Source organism: Pteropus medius, unplaced genomic scaffold (assembly GCF_902729225.1).
Source record: "Pteropus medius unplaced genomic scaffold, Ma_sr-lr_union100, whole genome shotgun sequence".
Taxonomy (NCBI): Eukaryota; Metazoa; Chordata; class Mammalia; order Chiroptera; family Pteropodidae; genus Pteropus; species Pteropus medius.
Window position 1 is genome coordinate 761270 of NW_024344434.1, and position 19098 is coordinate 780367.

Genomic DNA, 19098 nt, shown 5'->3' on the forward strand with positions numbered 1-19098 from the left:
GTAAATGCTATATCTATCTTTCTAGTTATTATTCTCTGAGTCTTGTATAGTAAAATCTCTCTAAAATCACTGTCCTCACAGTCTTCTTTGAATACTCTCTCATCACCCTTTGGCCATCCTTACAGCTCTCAAACTGCTCTCATAAGGTCACCAATAATGTCCGCGTTTCTAATCCAGTTCTCATCTGATATAGTTGATCACGCCTGATTCACTTGGCTTCAAAGACACATAAATGTCTGACAAAAAGAAAGGCTTTCTTTCTATATAAATGGCTACTTCTTCCTGGTCTCGTTTCTTGGTTCTTCTCCATCTCTCTAACTTCTAAATTTTGAAGTATTTCAGCTCTGAAATCCTCTACCCTTCAATATCTATTAGATATGTTACTTCAGTGCTCTCAATACTCTCTATAAGCTTACAATTCCCAAACATGTATCTCTAGTCCAGATCCCTCCTCTGAACTCCAGTTCCATATATTGAATTGCCTACCTTTCTTCATTTGGATTTGTAGAAATCTTCTAAAATTTACAAGTCCCAAAACGAATTCCTGATTCACCCTCCCAAACCTGCTTCTCTCTAGTCTTTTCCAAGTTAGCGACTTACTCCATCTTCCTAACTGTTAAGGCCAAAAACTTTGGAATCACTCCTAAATCCCTTTTCTCTAACCTCATAGCCAATATCTCAGTAAATGCTGTTACTTCCATATGCAAAATATATATAGGATATGATTACTTTTCACCACCCAACAGCTACAACCACCACGATCTCACTTGAATCACTGGAACAGTCTCTTGGCTTGTCTCCTCCTTTAGTGCTTTCCAAAACACTCTCAAAACAGCAGCCATTATTATCTTTTAAAAATGTAAACCACACCATGACTTCTCTCTCCTCAAACATTCTATAATGGCCTTGCTTATAATTAAAAGCCGAAATCTTTTAAATGTCTTTTAAAGCCCTGGTCCGCCCTGACCTCATCAATACTCTCCTCTCCTAGCTCACAATGTATTGGCCAAACTGTTCTCTTTGCTGTTCCTTGAATTGCTAAGGACACTAGATCACAGCCGTTCATTGCCATTTCCTCTCCTTAGAATGTTCTCCTCCCAGATATCTGCCTGACTCCTTCAAGTCTATCTACTCAGTGAGGCCTTTCCTATTGTGATATCCCATTTTTGGTTGTCTCAATCCCCTTTCTCAGCTTAATTTTTCTCCATAGCATCTATCACTATTTGATATATTACCTATTTAATTAACTGCAAGAAAACTGCATATAATGTACATGTAGTAAAATGCACAAATCTTAAAGGCACAATTAAAAATTTTACATACATGCACATACATACGTATATACACTTCTGTGTAACCAAAAATAGACATATACATTTTCAAAATTCCACAAGGCTCCCTCATGAGTCTCTCTGACAATAACATCCCTTCGAAGCTGACTGCTATTCTGACTTTTATTAGTATAGACTAGTATTTTGCCTGTTATTAAACTTTACTTCCATGGAATCACACACTATTTACTCTAATGTGCTCTATTATTTGTTTGTAGTGTCTTGCCCACCAGAATGCAAGCTTCATAAGAGTTTGGGTTTTATCTACTTTGCTCATTACTATATCCACAGTGTCTATAAACAGGATTTAGGACATAGAAGGTACTCAATAAATATTCACTGAATAAATAATCAAAATAGCATCAATAAACATTCCTTTTCTCAAAACTTTGAAGGGCAAAAGTTTACAGTAGAATTATCTTTGTCATTATTATAAATAAGGAAATAGGATATTCACAATTAAGCCTAAAACTTGGGTAGATTTGTTTTAAGGTTAATTTAGAGCATCCCATACCTAACTAAAAACCTAAAGCCAAGTCTTCTCTCATTACATTTACATTTTAAAAACTAGAAATCAGTTTCTTAGGTAAACACATAATTTACATTATACTAACCTTCTTATAAAACAGAGATTGAACCTGAGGATCTCTGGCACAGATATATTATAGCTCTATTACGTTTTCTTATTTTATTCTCAAAGTTTAACATATATTGATGGATTTTCTAGTAGAGATGATAGGTGTTTAATGAGCCCTCGAACCAGACACTTTAATTAGGCCAGCAATTACTCCTGATAGTGCTTTTTTCCATTTTAAGAGGTCAGGAATTCTTTACAAAAATTTAAATTTAGTTCACACATGCTCTTTGATATTAATATGTTCAAATTGTTACATATTTTCAAGATCACTTTGGTATCCATTATATCAGAAACAATCCTAACCACAAATTTAGGAGTAACTAATTGTTATTGTTTCTAGGTGAGTGAGAAAGCACAGAGAGTGTTGGGTAGAAATGATAGTGTTTGTACCTATGGCTTATTCAAAAGTATATTTCTTAATTTCCAAACATTTGGAAAATTTTTAAAGCCATTTTTTTGTCATTGTATTTGCTTAACTACACGGTGTTCAGAAATTATATTGTTTGAAAACAATGGATACTCTGAAGTTGTTAGAGACAGTTATTCTACTATATTTTTCAAATCTTTATCTTGCTGCTTTTTAGACTGTTCTATCAGTGACTGAATAAAAGATATTAAAGATATTAGAGTGTGAGAAGATATTTGCAAATCACATATCCAAAAAAAAGTGTATCTAGAATAAAGAGGTCTCAAAACACAAGAGTAAAAAATGAAACAACCAAATTAAATAATGGGCAATACACTTGCACAGACACATTCATCAAAGGAAATATGATGCTCAACATCAATTAGTCACTAGGGAGATACAAAGTAAAATCATGATGAGATAAAACACACTCATCAGAAAAGCTTAAAAAGAAACAATACAAAATGAACAGTAACATATACTAAACAGGATGTGAAACAACTAGAACTTGCAAATACTGCCAATGGGGATATTTTTAAATGGTTCAGTAACTCTAGAAAAGGGTTTGGCGATGTCATATAAAGGTAATATACACTTGCTATATGACCCAGCAATGCTACCCTGTGGTTTTTACCCTACAGAATCAAAACTTAAATTCACACAAAAACCTGTCAATAAATGTTTGTAGGAAGTCTATTAAAAAACAAAAAACAAAAAATGCTGGTAATAATCCAGATGTCCTTCAATGGGTGACTGGATAAACAAATGTGGTATATCTATACAATAAAATACTATTTAGCAAGTAACCATCTTTATTTTCTCAAATATGTTCTCTTGTGATTTCAGGTCTTCACTCATGTTGATGGCTCTGTAGTGAAAACCACTCTCTATGCTATTCTTATTCATTCTTCCGGCTTCAGTAAATTACTGTATCTAAGAAGGCTTTTCTACATTCTGCTCCCAGGTTGGATTACATATTCCTGCCACATGATCTCATAGCATTCTCTACTTTCCCCTTCATATCCTCATAGATTTAATTGTTAATACATGTTCCATTTTTTCTCCCCCGCTATCCTGTGAGCTCCATGAGGGCAGGGATAGCTGGTGTTTTGTTCAAAAAGCAATCCTTAGTGCCAATACTGTGCAAAGCACATAACAGAGCCACTACAATGAATGCACTAAGATTTATTTGTATTTTTCAGTTTGCTAAAAGTAACTTGGTTCTACTCTTATTTTTTCAACCTATATTCTAAAGGCAGAGAAAAAAAACATCTTATCTTGCTTTTAAAAATAAAATGTTATCTCAAACACACTTTTTGCTTGTGATATGCAATTAAAACTTAAGTATTCTCTTTATGTATTCTTTCTCCTCCACTTTTGTCCTTTGTGTTCATAATAATGCAAATATTCTTTCACATTCATGAACATTTGCACATTTTCTTATGCGCTCTGTAGCAACAAACAACAGAAACACCTTTCCTGGCTTTTTTCTTGTCTGTACAAAGTATGTTTCTGAATAACTTTGACCATTTAAAATTTAAAGTACTTTAACCTGGTATTCTACATTTATGACTTTTTAAGAAAGAGTTCTACAAACTTATATTTAAATAAAATATTACCTTAATCAAATCAATAAATAACAAAATTATGCATGAAAATAGCCATGTCACTTAAATTGAAAAAGGAAAGTAGTTTCAACACTCTTTATATTTCACTGACAGCAGTGAAATTTAGCAGATAATCTAAATTACCTTTAGAAAACTGCTAAGAACTAAAATGACTGAATTTAGTGGTCTTTTAATAATCATAGTTTAGTTCACATATTTAAAGTTCCACTGGTTTTAAACTTTATTATAATAAAAAACAAAATTCAGCTGCACAAATACTGACTATGATATTACATTTTAGGGAATCATATTCAAAGGCAATAGCCCCTGAAAGAGAGGGAGGGTGAAGGGGCACATTTTAAAGAAAACAGAAAGTTAAAGAGAGTCTTACCTACACATTTTAAATGGCATCAAACAGATTTCCAAGTCACACTCAGAATTACCAGATAGAGTTATATGAGGAAAGCAAGTCAATCAGTTTTTTAAAGAAGAGATTGACATAAGCTTTGTGAAATTTAAGGGCTAGCATTCTTTTTCTAGAACATGGCCAGGTGAGGCCCTAAATAATAAAGCCATTTCATGGAGCAGAACTTTGAGTTTTTAAAACACAAAACACTGTTTGTCTGTATAAGTCTGTAAATTAAAATAAATTCAAAATAACTAACTACCTAAGGAAAACTGAATCTCCCTTTCAGGCTGCTATCCTAAGGTACAGCAATTTGTCCCAAGAGAATATAAAACCTATCACTAACTCAACTGATGACTACCTTAACTGTGCTTTTCGCTGGTTATAGAGGATAGCTATACCCCAGGTACTTCTAAAGAAATATCGCCTCTTGATGAAGAAAGCATGAGAAGGAATCTAGGTGAAGAGACACACAAACGAAAGACAGCCACTCAAAAATACTCTTATGACAGAAGGATAACAGTCTTTTGGAAACAGCCAAGTTTGACACAATGAAAAATAAGTTACAGAGTGTTGTAAAGAAGCCAGTGATTACAAATTCCATCTTAATAAAGGGATTTAGGGAAAGGGGCAGCCAAAATATTAATATGCTTCATTTTGTGCCTTATAAACAGAAATTTTTAATGTCACTAAATGATTAAAATAAAGTAAGTGAAGTAATACAGGACTCAGTGAGGTAAAAGCAACTTTTTTAACAATTATCAAAAAAAGTTAAAAATACAAAAAACTACTTTTCCTATTACTCAATCTTTATTTTGTAAAATAATAATTCTAAAGGTACTGTCTCTTAAGATCTGCAAAAATTATCTTTATAACATAAAACACTACCTTGAAGAAAAATAACATAACAAATCTACTTCAACCATTTTCATCAGGTATTGATTGTAAAAATACTATATTCAGAGGAAATTTTCAGTGCAATTATGCAGAACTCACTAGTTATTACATTTGTTTTCTAACCTTATCAAGGCATTAAAAATTTTTTGATATTGAGAAATGGAGCCTAACCTAACAATATAAAAGTTTCTCCACTTACCCTTGCATAGTGGAATTCAACTCCATAGAGTTCTAAGGTACGTGCTGTGTTCAGGTAATTAAATTCTGCTTCTGCAGGAGATAAGCCTCTGTAAAGACATCATTAGGTTAAAAATTAAGTCAATCATAAATATGGCCAAATTTGAAAAAAAGCTAATTATCTGGAAAAATTTCAGCATTCTAATTAAATCTTTTACAAAACTCCATGCATGACTATTCCTCTTAGTTCTGTACAGTAATAGCTAACTTATCTGAAGGGTACATTTTCAGTAACACAAATTATTACTTTGTAAAATATTGTCCAGAAATATAAGAATGCACAAAGTTTTAAAAGTTCCTACTTGTTCTTATGGCTGTTACAAAGCCACTTACTCTTAGACATAACTTAAAAGAAGTGTTTTTCAAAACTTGGTCTATATATCATATCTGCATTTAAATCACACATAGTGCTTCTGAAACATGTAGATTCTAAGACAACCTCAGAGCAGTGCTTCTCAGAGAACAGTGAACAGACAGGTGTTGATTTATAACAAATACAGAAATCGAGTGTTGTGAGTCTTTTATAGAACTTTGGCAGAGTAATTTTATATCTGTTGAATCTAACAATAAAAAAAGGGCTTATAATTTTTTATATGTTTATTTCTCCATTTTATTTTTCTAGTGATTAATTCTTATAATATTTTTAGAAGTATAGCTTTATATAATATTTTTAGAAGTATAATATTTTAGAAGTATAGTTCCTTGACAGACTAGGGGAAAACTGATCTTTCATCACAGATAGTTTCAGAAGTACTGTTCTATAGATAGTCTGATATAGAATGAATGGGGTCCAAACTGTTTATATTTAAAAATACCCCAGGTGATTCTTATAAGCATGAGTTTTAGAACTATAGCTTTAAATTCGAAGCCTTTAAAAAGTGATTTATTACTATATTATACACTGTTCTAACAACCTTAGTTATCTGATATTATCAGACTATAGCAGAGCAAAAGCATCAAATTACAAAAGCAAAGATATAAACTTTTCATTCCCTAATGATATTAGAAAAGGGAGCTAAGAGCTTGCCAATGCATGATGATAAAAATGGGATTCCTCAAAAAACAGAGATATACTTCAGTTTACTATAAAATTCAATTAAGTTAAATACTCTACCTTACCCCCGCCCCCAGTTAAACTAGATGATTCTATTTTTTCTATTTAAAGATCTGAGAAATCATTTCTTTAAACCAAACATATATAACCAATATCTTGTCAAAAGTACAATCTTTTTAATTACAGAAGGGACTTTATTATTGGTAAATATTTAAAAAATCAGGCTTATCTTCAAACCTTTGATTCACATATGCTAGACATAGAACTTTTATTATAAATGGCATTTACTGTCAGACCAAAAGAGCCCCCCTTACCACATTAGTCCAGTCCATTAAAATTCTCTTTCATTAGTTTTATTTTAGATTAGAGGTCAGCAAATTTTTACTGGAAATAGTTGGATATTAAACACTTTAAGTTTTCAGGCCATATGGCTTCTGTCACAACTACTCAACTCTGCTGTTCTGTGAAAGCAACCATAGGCAACATATAGATGAAATGAGGTAATCTGTGTTTCAATAAGTGTTAATTTATGGACGCAGAAACCAAAATTTCTAAAATTTCACATGCCACAAAATGTTATTCTTTTTTATTTTTTTTCAATCATTTAAAATGTACAAACTACTTCTGGTGCAAGATGGCAGAACAGGTAAATGCTGTGCTCGCCACCTCTCACGACCACATCAAAATTACAACTAAACTACAGAACGACTATCATTGAGAACCACCTGCGATCTAGCAGAACAGAGGTTCTATAACTAAGGATATACAGAAGAAGTCATGTTGAGTCTCACCGGAGAGGCAGAGACTTGAAAAGGCTGGTCCCATACCCACCTGAAGCAGTTAAAAATAGGGAGGGCTATCCTGGCTGCAGAGGTCCTGCCTGAGGAACAAGGGGTCCCAGCCCAATGAGGCTTCTCAGCCCAGAGTTCCAGTGCCAAGATGTCCCCATAACTTCTAGCTGTGATAACTGGCAGAGATTGTGGCTGAATGAGACAGAGAGCAGCTGGAGTCCCAGATTTTCCTCTTATAAAGAGCCCGTGCATGGACTTACTCACTGACTAACTTGCCCTGAACTTCAGCTCTGGGGCAGCTGCTTGAAAGGCACCAGGGACATATGGGGAGGAAATAAATTATCTGCCTTCAAGGTTGGGGCTTGAGGGGCAGCCTTCTCCCAGACAGAATGATAGCAGAAGCCAATGTTCCTCTGTTGAACTCTCTCCCTACACAGCCTGCACGCATAGGCAAAGCCATATCTGAGGGTCCAACCTGGTTAGCACTGTTAGCTCTGTCCTGATGAATCCCTAAGACTCAGCCTCACCCAACTTGTGAGCACACCCAAGTCTCTTCCAGTGGCTTTTCCATACAAACTGCCTGTCTTGGCTCATGCTGTGGACTTTCTTAAATCTCTAAAAGGTTAAACAAAACCCAAACAAACAGCATCTGGCCTCAGAATGCCCTGTATCTCTTGCTAAGCAGCCCCAAGCCCGGCACTGATGGCAGCTGAATTCAGTTCATAGCTTAGCCTCTCCCAGGCACCTCCAAGCCCCATGTAAGTGGCAACTATCTAAAGATCATTTTGTCATTCATACCAGGTGGCCCCAGGCAGGGCACAGGCAGTGGCTGACCTTAGCGTGCAACAGAGCCCCTCTCAAGAAGCCCCTCTCAACACATCTGGTGGCCAGCTTCAAACCACATCAGAGCACCTCCAACTACCTCCACAAATGACACAGCCAAAGAGTGGACTCAGTAGGCACCAGAACCCGTAGGGTAAGCTTCTGCATAGCAGCTGTTCCACCATAGTGACAACCAGTCTTCACAACCAATCAGCCTGAAGGTCAATCCCTCTCACTGATGTGCCAATAGCAATCAAGACTCAACAACAGGAGGGCACACACAAACCACACAAGGGACACACCTGGAGCACCCTGCTCAGGTGACCAGGAAGATTGCGCCATGAAGCCCCACAGCACACCTACTACATAAGACCACTCTACCAAGACCAGGAGATATAGCAGCCTTACCTAATATGTAGAAACAAATACAAGGAGGCAGCCAAAATGAGGAGACAAAGAAACATATCGCAAATGAAAGAACTAAAGAAACAAACGCGAGAACAAAACTCCAGAAAAAGAACTAAACAAAATGGAGACAAGCAAGCAATCAGATTCAGAGTTCCAAACACTGTTTATAAGGATGCTTGATGATTTCGATGAGAACTCCAACAAGACAGGAAACATTCAAAAAAAAAAAGGTAGAAAACATTCAAAAAAAAGCCAGTCAGAAATGAAGACTATAACTAAAATAAAGAATACATCAGAGAGAATCAATTGTAGATTAGATGAAGCAGAGCATCAAAGCAGCAATTTGGAAGATAAGGTAGCAGAAAACAATAAATCATGACAGCAATAAAAGTATTTTAAAAAATGAGGATAGTTTAATGGGCCTCTGGGACAACATCAAGTGTATCAACATTTACATCACAGGGACACCAGAAAGAGAAGACAGAGAGCAAGAAATTGAAATCTATTTCAAGAAATAATGACAGAAAATATCCCTAGCTTGATGAAGGAAAATAGATACACAAGTAAAGGAAGTGCAGAGTCTCAAAAAGATGAACCCGAAAAGGCCAACACCAAGACACATCATAATGACAGAGAGAGTATCTTAAATGCAGCAAGAGAAAAGCAGTAAGTTACCTACAAGGGAGCTCCCATAAGACTGTCAGCTGATTTCTTAACAGAAACTTTGCAGGCCAGAAGGACTGGCATGAAATATTCAAAGTGATGAAAAGCAAGGACCTACAACCAAGAATACCTAGGAAGGCTATCAATTAAAATCGAAGAGGAGATAAAGAGCTTCCCAGGAAAAAACAAAACAAAACATAAAACACAAAACAAAACCTAAAGGAGTTCATCAATAGCAAATCAATACTACAAGAAGAAGTGTTAAAAGAAGATCAAAAATATAAATAATAAAATGGCAATAACTACTTATATATCAACAATTACTTTAACTGTAAATAGACTAAATACGCCAATCAAAAGACACAGGGTGGCTGAATGGATAAGACAAGACAAGACCCATACATATGCTGTCTACAAGAGACCTGCTTGAGATCAAAAGACACACACAAACTGAAAGTAAAAGTATGAAAAAGATATGTCATGAAAATGGAAACAAAAACCAACCAAACAAAAAAGCTTGGGTAGCAATACTTACACCAGACAAAATAGACTTTAGGAAGAAACCTGTGTCCACCAAGAGATGGATAAAGAAGTGGTAAATATATACAATAGAATATTACTCAGCTTAAAAAAGAATGAAATCTTGCCATCTGCAAAGACATGGATGGACCTAGAGGGTATTATGCTAAGTGAAATAAGTTAGATAAAGAAAAATACCATATGATTTCACTTAAATGTAGCATCTGAAAAATAAATGAACAAACAAAACTGAAAAAACTCGTAAATACAGACAGCATTTTGACGGTTGCCAGAGGTGGATTGGGGGATGGTGAAAAAGGAGAAGGGATTAAGAAGTACAAATTATACACAATGCAATAAATATACATATATGTATTTACAAATATATATATATATATATGCCTTACTGCTAAATTGTACACATGAAACTTACTGGATTTTGTTAACCAATGTCACCATAATAAAATAAATAAATAAAAATAAAAATAAAAATAAAAGAAGAAGTACAAATTGGTAGTTACAAAATAGTCATGGGAATATAAAGTATAGCGTAGGGAATACAGTCAATAATATTATAATAACTATGTATGGTGTCAGAATCATTAGGGTGACCATTTCATAAGGTATACAAATGTCTAAGCACTATGTTGTATACCTGAAACTTATATAACATTGTATGTCAACTGTAATTGAAAAATAAAACATTATTTTAAAAAATAAATAAAATACACAAATCATTCTTAGCCCATAGGCCATACAAAAATAGGTAGTGGGCTGTAGTTTGCCAACCTCTTTCAGATACATGGGCCATTACCAAATGAAAGTAAGTTTCCTTAATAATAAGAGTTAATATTTCTTCAGTGCTTAGCATGTTCTAGGCACTGTTCTGAAAACTTTATATATATATAAAGTACAATTAAGTGAGTTTATACAGATAAACTCCTTATAACCCCAGAGGTAGATACTTTTATTATCATCTTTTTACATATAAGGAAACAGAGAAGAACAGACATGGAACGATTTGGCCAAGGTTATAAGACAGTACGTAACCTTACCAGAATTTCAATCCAGGAGGTCTGGCTCTGGAGTTCAGACTCTTAGCCAAAATGCAACACTGCCTTAGTTCCTCTATGAGTATTCTTAATTATATGTTAAAGCAAAACTAAACTCTGGACTCTATTCAAAATAAAAGACTTCTTCTTAAAAAAAAAATTATGTCACAGAAATTTGAACTCATAAAATATCAAAGCTGAATATTGTTATGCTATTTTTAAAGGACTAATCTTTATTAATTTAGTATTACATAAAGCTCCTCTTCTCCCCCTGGCTCATTATCAAACAAAAATAATTCCTTTCCTATAGTTAAAACCCGAAAGAATTGCTAAGTAGATTGTGAACATACTATTAATATTCTAAAATTTCTAGCAACTTTATATAATAAAAACTTTATATAGTTAAAAAAACTTAAAAAAAAAAAACCAAAATTTTATGTATATATTCCTGGCAACTTTATATAATAAAAGGAAAACTGTGTGTGTGTGTGTGTGTGTGTGTGTGTGTGTGTGTGTGTACAGATTACATATATAAGAATTTATATAATAAAAACTATAATAAAAATTGGCAACTTTATATAACAGCAAGTAAATTTCTATTTACATATAGCTTTATGGTCCTTAATAGAAATGAAAAACAAATATATGAAATAAGTAATGATTTTTCTTTTAGTACAGATCATCTACATTTCTTTATATTAATCATGCTATTTTACATAATAGTAACTGTTTATATTAAGTAAACACAACAATCACATTAGAAATAATTTAAAACATTTCTCTAGAAAAGGTGTCATTAAGAAGTTTACTAAATAGGCAGAAAAGTAAATAAATCCTTACATATGTTGCTGATGTAATTTTGCAATTTCTTTTTCAAAATCTTGAGGTTGATTAGGAATGAAAGAATAATCTGAGAGGTAGCCTGGCAAGTTTTCTGACTGATTGTAGTCTCCAAGTTCAGCTAATAAATGGAAGAAAAATATTCACATTAATAAACGCTTTTTTTTTTTCCAATTTCTATGGTCAAAATAGCAATGTCATAAATTCTATTATATTTCTGAAAGTAAATTATTTATGTATCTGTTACCATTTAAGCAAGTTATCACAATATATTTAACATTCTTCTAGGTTTCAAACAACTTCAGAATTTTTCTTTTAGGAATCAAAGTAATTGCTAACTAATTGGATGTTTCATTACACTTCCTCTATAGTCACATTCTTTTGTATAGTGACATATGTCTAAAGAACTCATTAAAAGCAATGTATTATCAACACAGACCATATAATTACATGCCATTTGATTCAAATATGGGCTGATACTTACACTGAACAGCAAATGAAGCCAAAAGGGCAGCAGTATTATAAGGACAGGACAATCTGTTAAAACAAAAGGAAAATAAATTATACAAGGTTAAACACAATAATTTCAAAAGCACTATAATTTGTTATACTATCCACACTTGAAATTTCCATGTGACTTATACTTTAATTATTAAGTAACGAACTTATTTGACAAAAGGAATTCATGCTATATGTAACCATTTTTCAATAGATAATGTGTGCAATGATCATGAATTACTTCAATACAGAGTTAAGAGTATTTTTCGACCCATTACTAAAAATATAAAATAGCTCACCTTCCAGTAAGAATGTCTTGTTTAATTTGCAAAAAATACTGGTACCTTAAAAAAAAAAAGATAGTTAGCATTTACTTGAATTATAACATTTACAGTTTAAAAACTATATGCTTACATTAACTAAAAAAATTAAAATACTTAAGTATTTGTTTCTTTACCATACATGTTAGCACATGAAAACATATTTTAAAATAAGCTTTCATAAATTCAAGAATCCAAGTCTTTAAATTTCTTTGATAAAATTCTGTACTGCAAATATTTTATTTCCACTAAATAAAAACAAACATTTTGTTTTTAAGAGTTACATGACTGAGGGCAAAATTTAAGGAGAAATACTCTAAAGACTGGCATATGCAGAAGGCAGAACTGGAAAGCACAGCAAACTTGAGTCACACACACAGGAAAGCTGAAAGTAGCAAAGGACTAGAGACCAGTTGAAGAAAATCATTCTTTCTGCTGAGATAGAAAGCCAGCTAGCTGCAAGGATAGGTCCCTGTGTTGTTTATCTTATCATTAGGAAGCAAGAAGCTGCTAACTGTAAAAAAGCACCTTTCCTCTTCAACTAAGAAAGTTCTCTTTGATCAGGAAAAAAAAGTTCCTTTTCTCATTATTCCTCTACTATTAGAATTGCCAAGTACCCAATTTCCTTTAAAACTAACAAGAATATTAGCATCCTATCACAAGAATGCTGGGGTTGCTTACAAGATGGCATTGTCCTTCCATCCCTGCTAGTGGGTAAAGTCACTTTCTCATAGATGTATCAATGCTTGAGCAAAGCCACCTGTGCTGTGTAATGTTGGCAGAAGACCAAATTTTGTGGCTTTAAAGGTTTAAACAGAGAATTTACAGATTTTTATCTCACCTTGCTAAAAAAAGTATACATATTCTAAGCATCAAAAATCATTTAAAATTTTAGTTGTTTGGTTGATTAAAGTCATTAAAGAGCTCCATGACAATTCAAATTACCAAAGAATGTAATTAACATCTTCAGAGAATGAGATATTCATTAGAAAATTAAAAAACAAAAAACAAAAAACTGATACAAATATCCTGGCTTCATATATTAATGAAGTACATAATTTCTCTGGGAGGCTTAATACATAATATTACTAATATTATTTACTTTATCAATCCAAAACAACATATTTCTACCCAGCCTATTTGGTTTCGTAATTAAAAGTTCCTGGTGGGAAACAATCTTATAGTTAAGATTGACAGGTCATGTATATCATTGATAAAATATGTAAATCCTACATAAATAATATCTATGCTTGTTAAATTTTATTTACATACCAATCACTAAGGATTGATAGAGTGGAAACCATAATAAGCCAAACCTAAGCTTATTAGTTATAAGCTAACTAAACCTGTGATCTTTGGGAAATTACTTAAAATTTGGCTGAGCCTTAGTTTCTACATTTGTTTAAAAAAAAAAAAAGAAAGTAGTATCACTTGCCTAGTATATGTATCCCAGGGGATTTAAATAGAAAGATAAAGCCTAATTTTTAAAAATAAGACCTTTAAAATAGATTAGTAATGACTGAGGTAAATATAGAAATGATCTATTTAAGCTGCAAAAATAATATAACTTTTCTAATCCAGGCAATAACTAATACCATGATCTAAATACCATTGTGTACTGTGTACACCTAGGCACTCAAAAAGGTATGAAAGTAATGTCATTTGTATTCTCTTGACTCCTGAGAAAGCTTCAGTTCTAATGATGCCAGCATCTGCTAATACTAAATGATATTTAATCTAATGGAAGCACTATACATCTATTCTTTTTTACCATTAACATAAAATAGAATCTCAAGGTAAGGAGATGCAGTCGATTTCCTGTTTTGTGGGATTTAAACTAGTCCTTAAAATTAAGCAATTGTGGCTAAGGGTGTCTTATTACCCAACAGGACAATTGCATTAAGGCTACTTAAGCACTAAAGTTTTAAAAGAGTGCTTCCTAAACGTAGTGGAATATTAGAATCACCTGAGAAGCCTGTACTGTCTCTGCATAGGTCCCTACCCGAAACTTATTAAATCAGAGTATCTAGAGGTGTGGTCAAGGCACAAGCTCCCCTAAGTGATTCTAATTGGTAATCAGGGTAGAGAATCATTAATGCACACTATGATAATAAAAAAAACTAGCCACTTACTTCATTTTGCCAAATAGTACCAGTTACAAGATTACAGGATATTCCATTGTAAAGGATTTTTGAAATAATGCATTATTTCTAGTGAAAACAAATACTTTTCTAGACTGATAGACTGAACACATTAATTCCTCAATTATCAAACTTGACTTTACTTTCTTCTATATCAGGAAGATATTTTGACTTAATTATTAGTGAAACAGTTATTCCTTGATTATGCTTTTAATATAGGCTATAAAAGAATAAACACATTCAAGCTCCATTAAGAAATTCAAGGAGTTTTTTGAGTGAAGTAAATTATGAATATGGCTATAATTGGCAAGGTTTTATTTGTTTATGCTAACAAACTTTTCGTAAACATGAAATACATTAGAAATTCAATTTAAAATTACTGATCTTTTAATTATAAATATTTCTTATATATTTAAAAATCTGATTACTAAAACATATATTACAGAATACTTTGTTACTTGATTTCAAGTTATATGTACCAGGAAATAATAAAATGCATTTAAAAATACTTTATAATTCACAATTTTCATTAATTCAGAGTAGTTTCCTTGAAGTTCATCCAAAATTACTTTAAGTAATTTTTACTATACTAAGAATCTTGTTATTTTAATTAACAACAACAAAACCTAAGAGCTGCAAGATTAAACTAAAGGGTATTTATATAATACAACTTTGCTATTCAAGATAAATTAGCTGGGATACCATTAATTTTTTTTTTAATTTATTTAGTTTCAAGTATACAGTACATTCGTTAGACATCTATATAGTTAGTAAAATGATCCCAATTGTTCCCTCCCTCTCTTGACCTCAGCTCCACCTAGCCAATGTATTGTTAATTGCATTCCCTATGTTATGCTCCCCATCCCTATGACCATCCATCAGCTACTAATTTGTACTTCTTTAACCCTTCACCCCATTCTCCTAGACCCCCATTCCCCTCTCCCCTCTGTCCGCCACCAAATTGTCCATTATATTTGTGAGTCTGTTTTTGATTAGTTTGTTCTTTTTATTCCTTAGATTCCACAGATAAGTGAAATCATATAGTGTTTATCTTTCTCTGACTTAAATACCTTCTAGGTCCATCAAAGCAATATCTTTTTCCATCTCCTTCCTTGTCATATGTAGGGGTTTTGTTTTCTTATCCTTTCAGCCACTCTACCTTTTGGTTGGAGCTCTTAATTCTTGTCCATTTAAGGTACTTATTGATAGGAATGCAGTTGTTACCATTCTTTATTCCTGTTTTTGATACATGTTTTTTCTTCTTAAAGAAGCTCTCCAACATTTCCTATAATTCTGGCCTGGTGGTGATAAATTCCTCTAGCTTATTTTTGTCTCGGAAGCTCTTTATCTGTCTTCAACCCTAAATGATAGCTTTGCTGGATAAATTATTCTTGGTTGTATATCCTGGGTCTTCATCTTGTTGAATATTTTTTACTAAGTCCTTCTGTTCTGCAGAGTTTCTTTTGAGAAATCAGCTGCCAGCCTTATAAGTAACTATCTGTTTTTCTCTTGCTGCTTTCAATATTCTTTCTTTGTATTTAAGCTTTGGCATTTTAATTATGATGTGTCTTGGTGTGGGCTTTTTTTTCTCTCCTCTTTAATTCCCTCCCCCCCACTTCCACCTCTGACCTATGGATGTTGCCGTCTCCCCTTAAGAACTGGATCTCTGAAGGCGGGGTGTCTCCTCCCACATTCTCGTGGCATGTACCCAGGGCCTGGGGCCCCCCAGGTTATGATTCGGGGCTCCACCTGGGGCGTGAATCCAGGACCTTGTGTGTGTAAAGCAGACATGCTAACCACTACACTATGGAGCCACCCCTTGGTGTGGGCCTCTTTGGATCCTTGATTTTGAGGATTCTCTGAGCTTCGTGGGGTTTTATGTCCATATCCTTCACCAGGTTAGGGAAGTTTTCCATCATTATTTCTTCAAACAGCAGTTCAACATCTTGATTTTCTTCAGTTACACCATTCAGATAAATATTTGGAGCCTTAATAGTGTCCCATATCCTCCTTAAATTATTTTTATAGTCTTGGCATCTTATCTCTTGCCATTCTGACTGAGTGTCCTGATTGGCTTTCATGTCCTCTAGATAGGTCATTTGATCCTTTTCTTTATTCACTTTGTTTATTCCATTTAATATCCTTCTCATCTCAGATAATGTGTTCTTCATTTCAAACTGGTTCCCTTTTATAATTTCCATTTTTGTTTTTTATCTTTGTTAAAGTTCTCACTGAATTTATCTACACGTCCCAAAAGCTCATTGAGCATCTTTATAACCAGTGTTTTGAACTCTGCATCTGTTAGATTACTCGACTCCACTATATCTGAATCTCTGTTTTACTCTCTTATATGGTTTCTGCTTTTTTGTCTTCCCATGTTGGCTGTCTTTCCGTGTCTGTTTCTATGTACTAAGCAAAGGTCCTAAATCTCCTGGTCTTATTAGTGTGGATTTGTGAAGTAGGTGTTCAGTGACACAGTCCTGAGAGGGGTTCAGCTGCAGGCCAAATTTAGCCCAAACCTCTACCTCTCTGGGGCCACTTGTTAAGATTCAGCAAGGAATCCACAGAGGCCGTGCTCATAGTTGCCTCAAAAGGCCACACCAGAAACCGAAGCCAGCTGCCTCCACCAGTGTGAGTCTCAGCAAGGAACACCTGACTTGCTGAGGTATACCTGGAGGTGGCTTGAGTGGGGCCCGAACTGGAGTAGGCGGGGTTTCAGGGAATCCTCTGGGCGGAGCGACCTCTATTATCCAGCTTGATGATGTCAGGGCTATGGCGGGGCTGTGTCAGGCGCATTGGTAGCGGGGAGGTCTCAACAGAGAACAATGGATACCACCAGGCACTTCTGTACAGAGCGAGTGTCTCCTCAGCCCTCACTCCAACAATGTCTCCCTGTAAGTCCCTGGTGCCCCCAGCACGCAGCCGAACGGGCACTGGTGCTCAGAGCGACCAGGTCTGTCACCCGAAAATCCACTCACAGATGTGGCCCCTTTAAGAGGCGTCTGCCTCTGCTGCAGCCTCCATTTTACTCAGCAGCTCGGGACTGGGCGGCCCCGAGTCCTCATCCTGTCCTACCTTCTGCCATTGCAAGGTGATTTCTTGGATTTCTCCCTAATTGTATGGCTTGTTCTTCTAGATCCCAGGCGATTTTTCCTTGCTGCTGCTTCTTGTTTCTTTCACAACCTTAATTTGGTTGCCAGAAGGATGAACATAGCCTCTATCATTTATGCCATTATTTTTACAGCCATCGATACTATTAATTTCAAAATTTAAGACTGCCTATATTACTGAGTTCTCCTGTTTTGAAAAAGGTAGTATCCTGACCTCCAACAAACATATTGAAAATGACTCTTAAGGATTTTTCTTAACTGGTCTACTTGAAAACTCTACCTCACAAACACCCGAGAATTGGCAAGTACAGCTAAATATCTTTAATTTATTCATTTGTTTCTCCACTTCACCATAGTATTCTAAACAATAATAATGCATTAACATCTAACAGCCTATCTACACATTTTTAGATACAGAATTTTAATTTGGCAAATATCTTTAAGAGTAATTCTGAATATAGTCACTGACCTTTATGGAAGGTATAATCTGCTAATTTTTTACTCTGTCTTTTTTTTTAATGAATTCTGTCTTTCAAGCAACACACAAGGTTATCATTCAGGTTATTTTAATAATGACAGTTACCACACTGTAATTATTTCTCACTATTTCTACCTTAAATAGTTCACTTAACATTCATACACTATCAAAATGTTCCTCTGGGTCATTCTTCTGTATACAGTATTTTCAATTTGTGGTTGGGAATCCACATATGCAGAAGGCCGACTTATATGTGACTTTTGACTGCATAGGTGGTCAGTGCTAAGGCTTATGTTGTTCAAGGGTCAATTATATATAGAATTTACTTTTACAAGGAAAAAAAAAGCAGGCACAATTTTCACATGTAGAAAATTTTAATATTTATATATCTCAGGAGGCTGCTTGTAGCTCAATGGGGCGGCCCTGGGTTCCAATCTCCTAAAGCCCTCTCGGTCATCCCAGAAGAGAGGAAACTTACCTTGAAACCTGTAACTCATTCTGTGCGTTGGCTGATAAACTCAAAACTGTAGCATGATAATCTATTTTTGCTTAATTAATTTTAAAATGTCATAACAGTTTTGACAATATTTTCAAGAAAAATATGCCCCATACCCACCTTGTATATTCTTCTTGCAACTTGTTGGGGTCACTTACGAAAAATTTGACTCTAAAGTTCAAACTGTAAGGCGATCCTCCTAGAATTAATAAAAGCAGTTCTAATTAATCAGATTATATTAACCCTTTATCTTTATAAAGTATACTTGAAAAATATCAAATAAATATGTATGCTCACTCTTAAGCTGCTTCCTTATTGGTTTGTTCGGATCCAGCCACCTCTGAAAAATAAAAAAGACTGATTTCATTTTTCCTTGAGGAACTAA

General features: G+C 34.2%; 1 protein-coding gene across 8 annotated transcripts in view; it reads right to left on the reverse strand.

Moving 5' to 3' along the window:
• The window catches only part of PTPN4 (protein tyrosine phosphatase non-receptor type 4), a 188049-nt gene that overhangs the window by 88103 nt on the left and 80848 nt on the right, over nt 1–19098 (reverse strand). For 5 of the 8 annotated variants that reach the window (XM_039872652.1, XM_039872651.1, XM_039872654.1 and 2 more), the window contains 6 exons: nt 19011–19053; nt 18834–18933; nt 12468–12512; nt 12155–12207; nt 11671–11791; nt 5484–5571 (listed from right to left, as the gene is read on the reverse strand). In XM_039872652.1, coding sequence (XP_039728586.1) covers nt 5484–5571; nt 11671–11791; nt 12155–12207; nt 12468–12512; nt 18834–18933; nt 19011–19053 — 450 coding nt within the window. The remainder of the gene's footprint in view (nt 1–5483; nt 5572–11670; nt 11792–12154; nt 12208–12467; nt 12513–18833; nt 18934–19010; nt 19054–19098) is intronic. The other 3 variants (XM_039872656.1, XM_039872653.1, XM_039872658.1) reach the window with 1 other exon arrangement.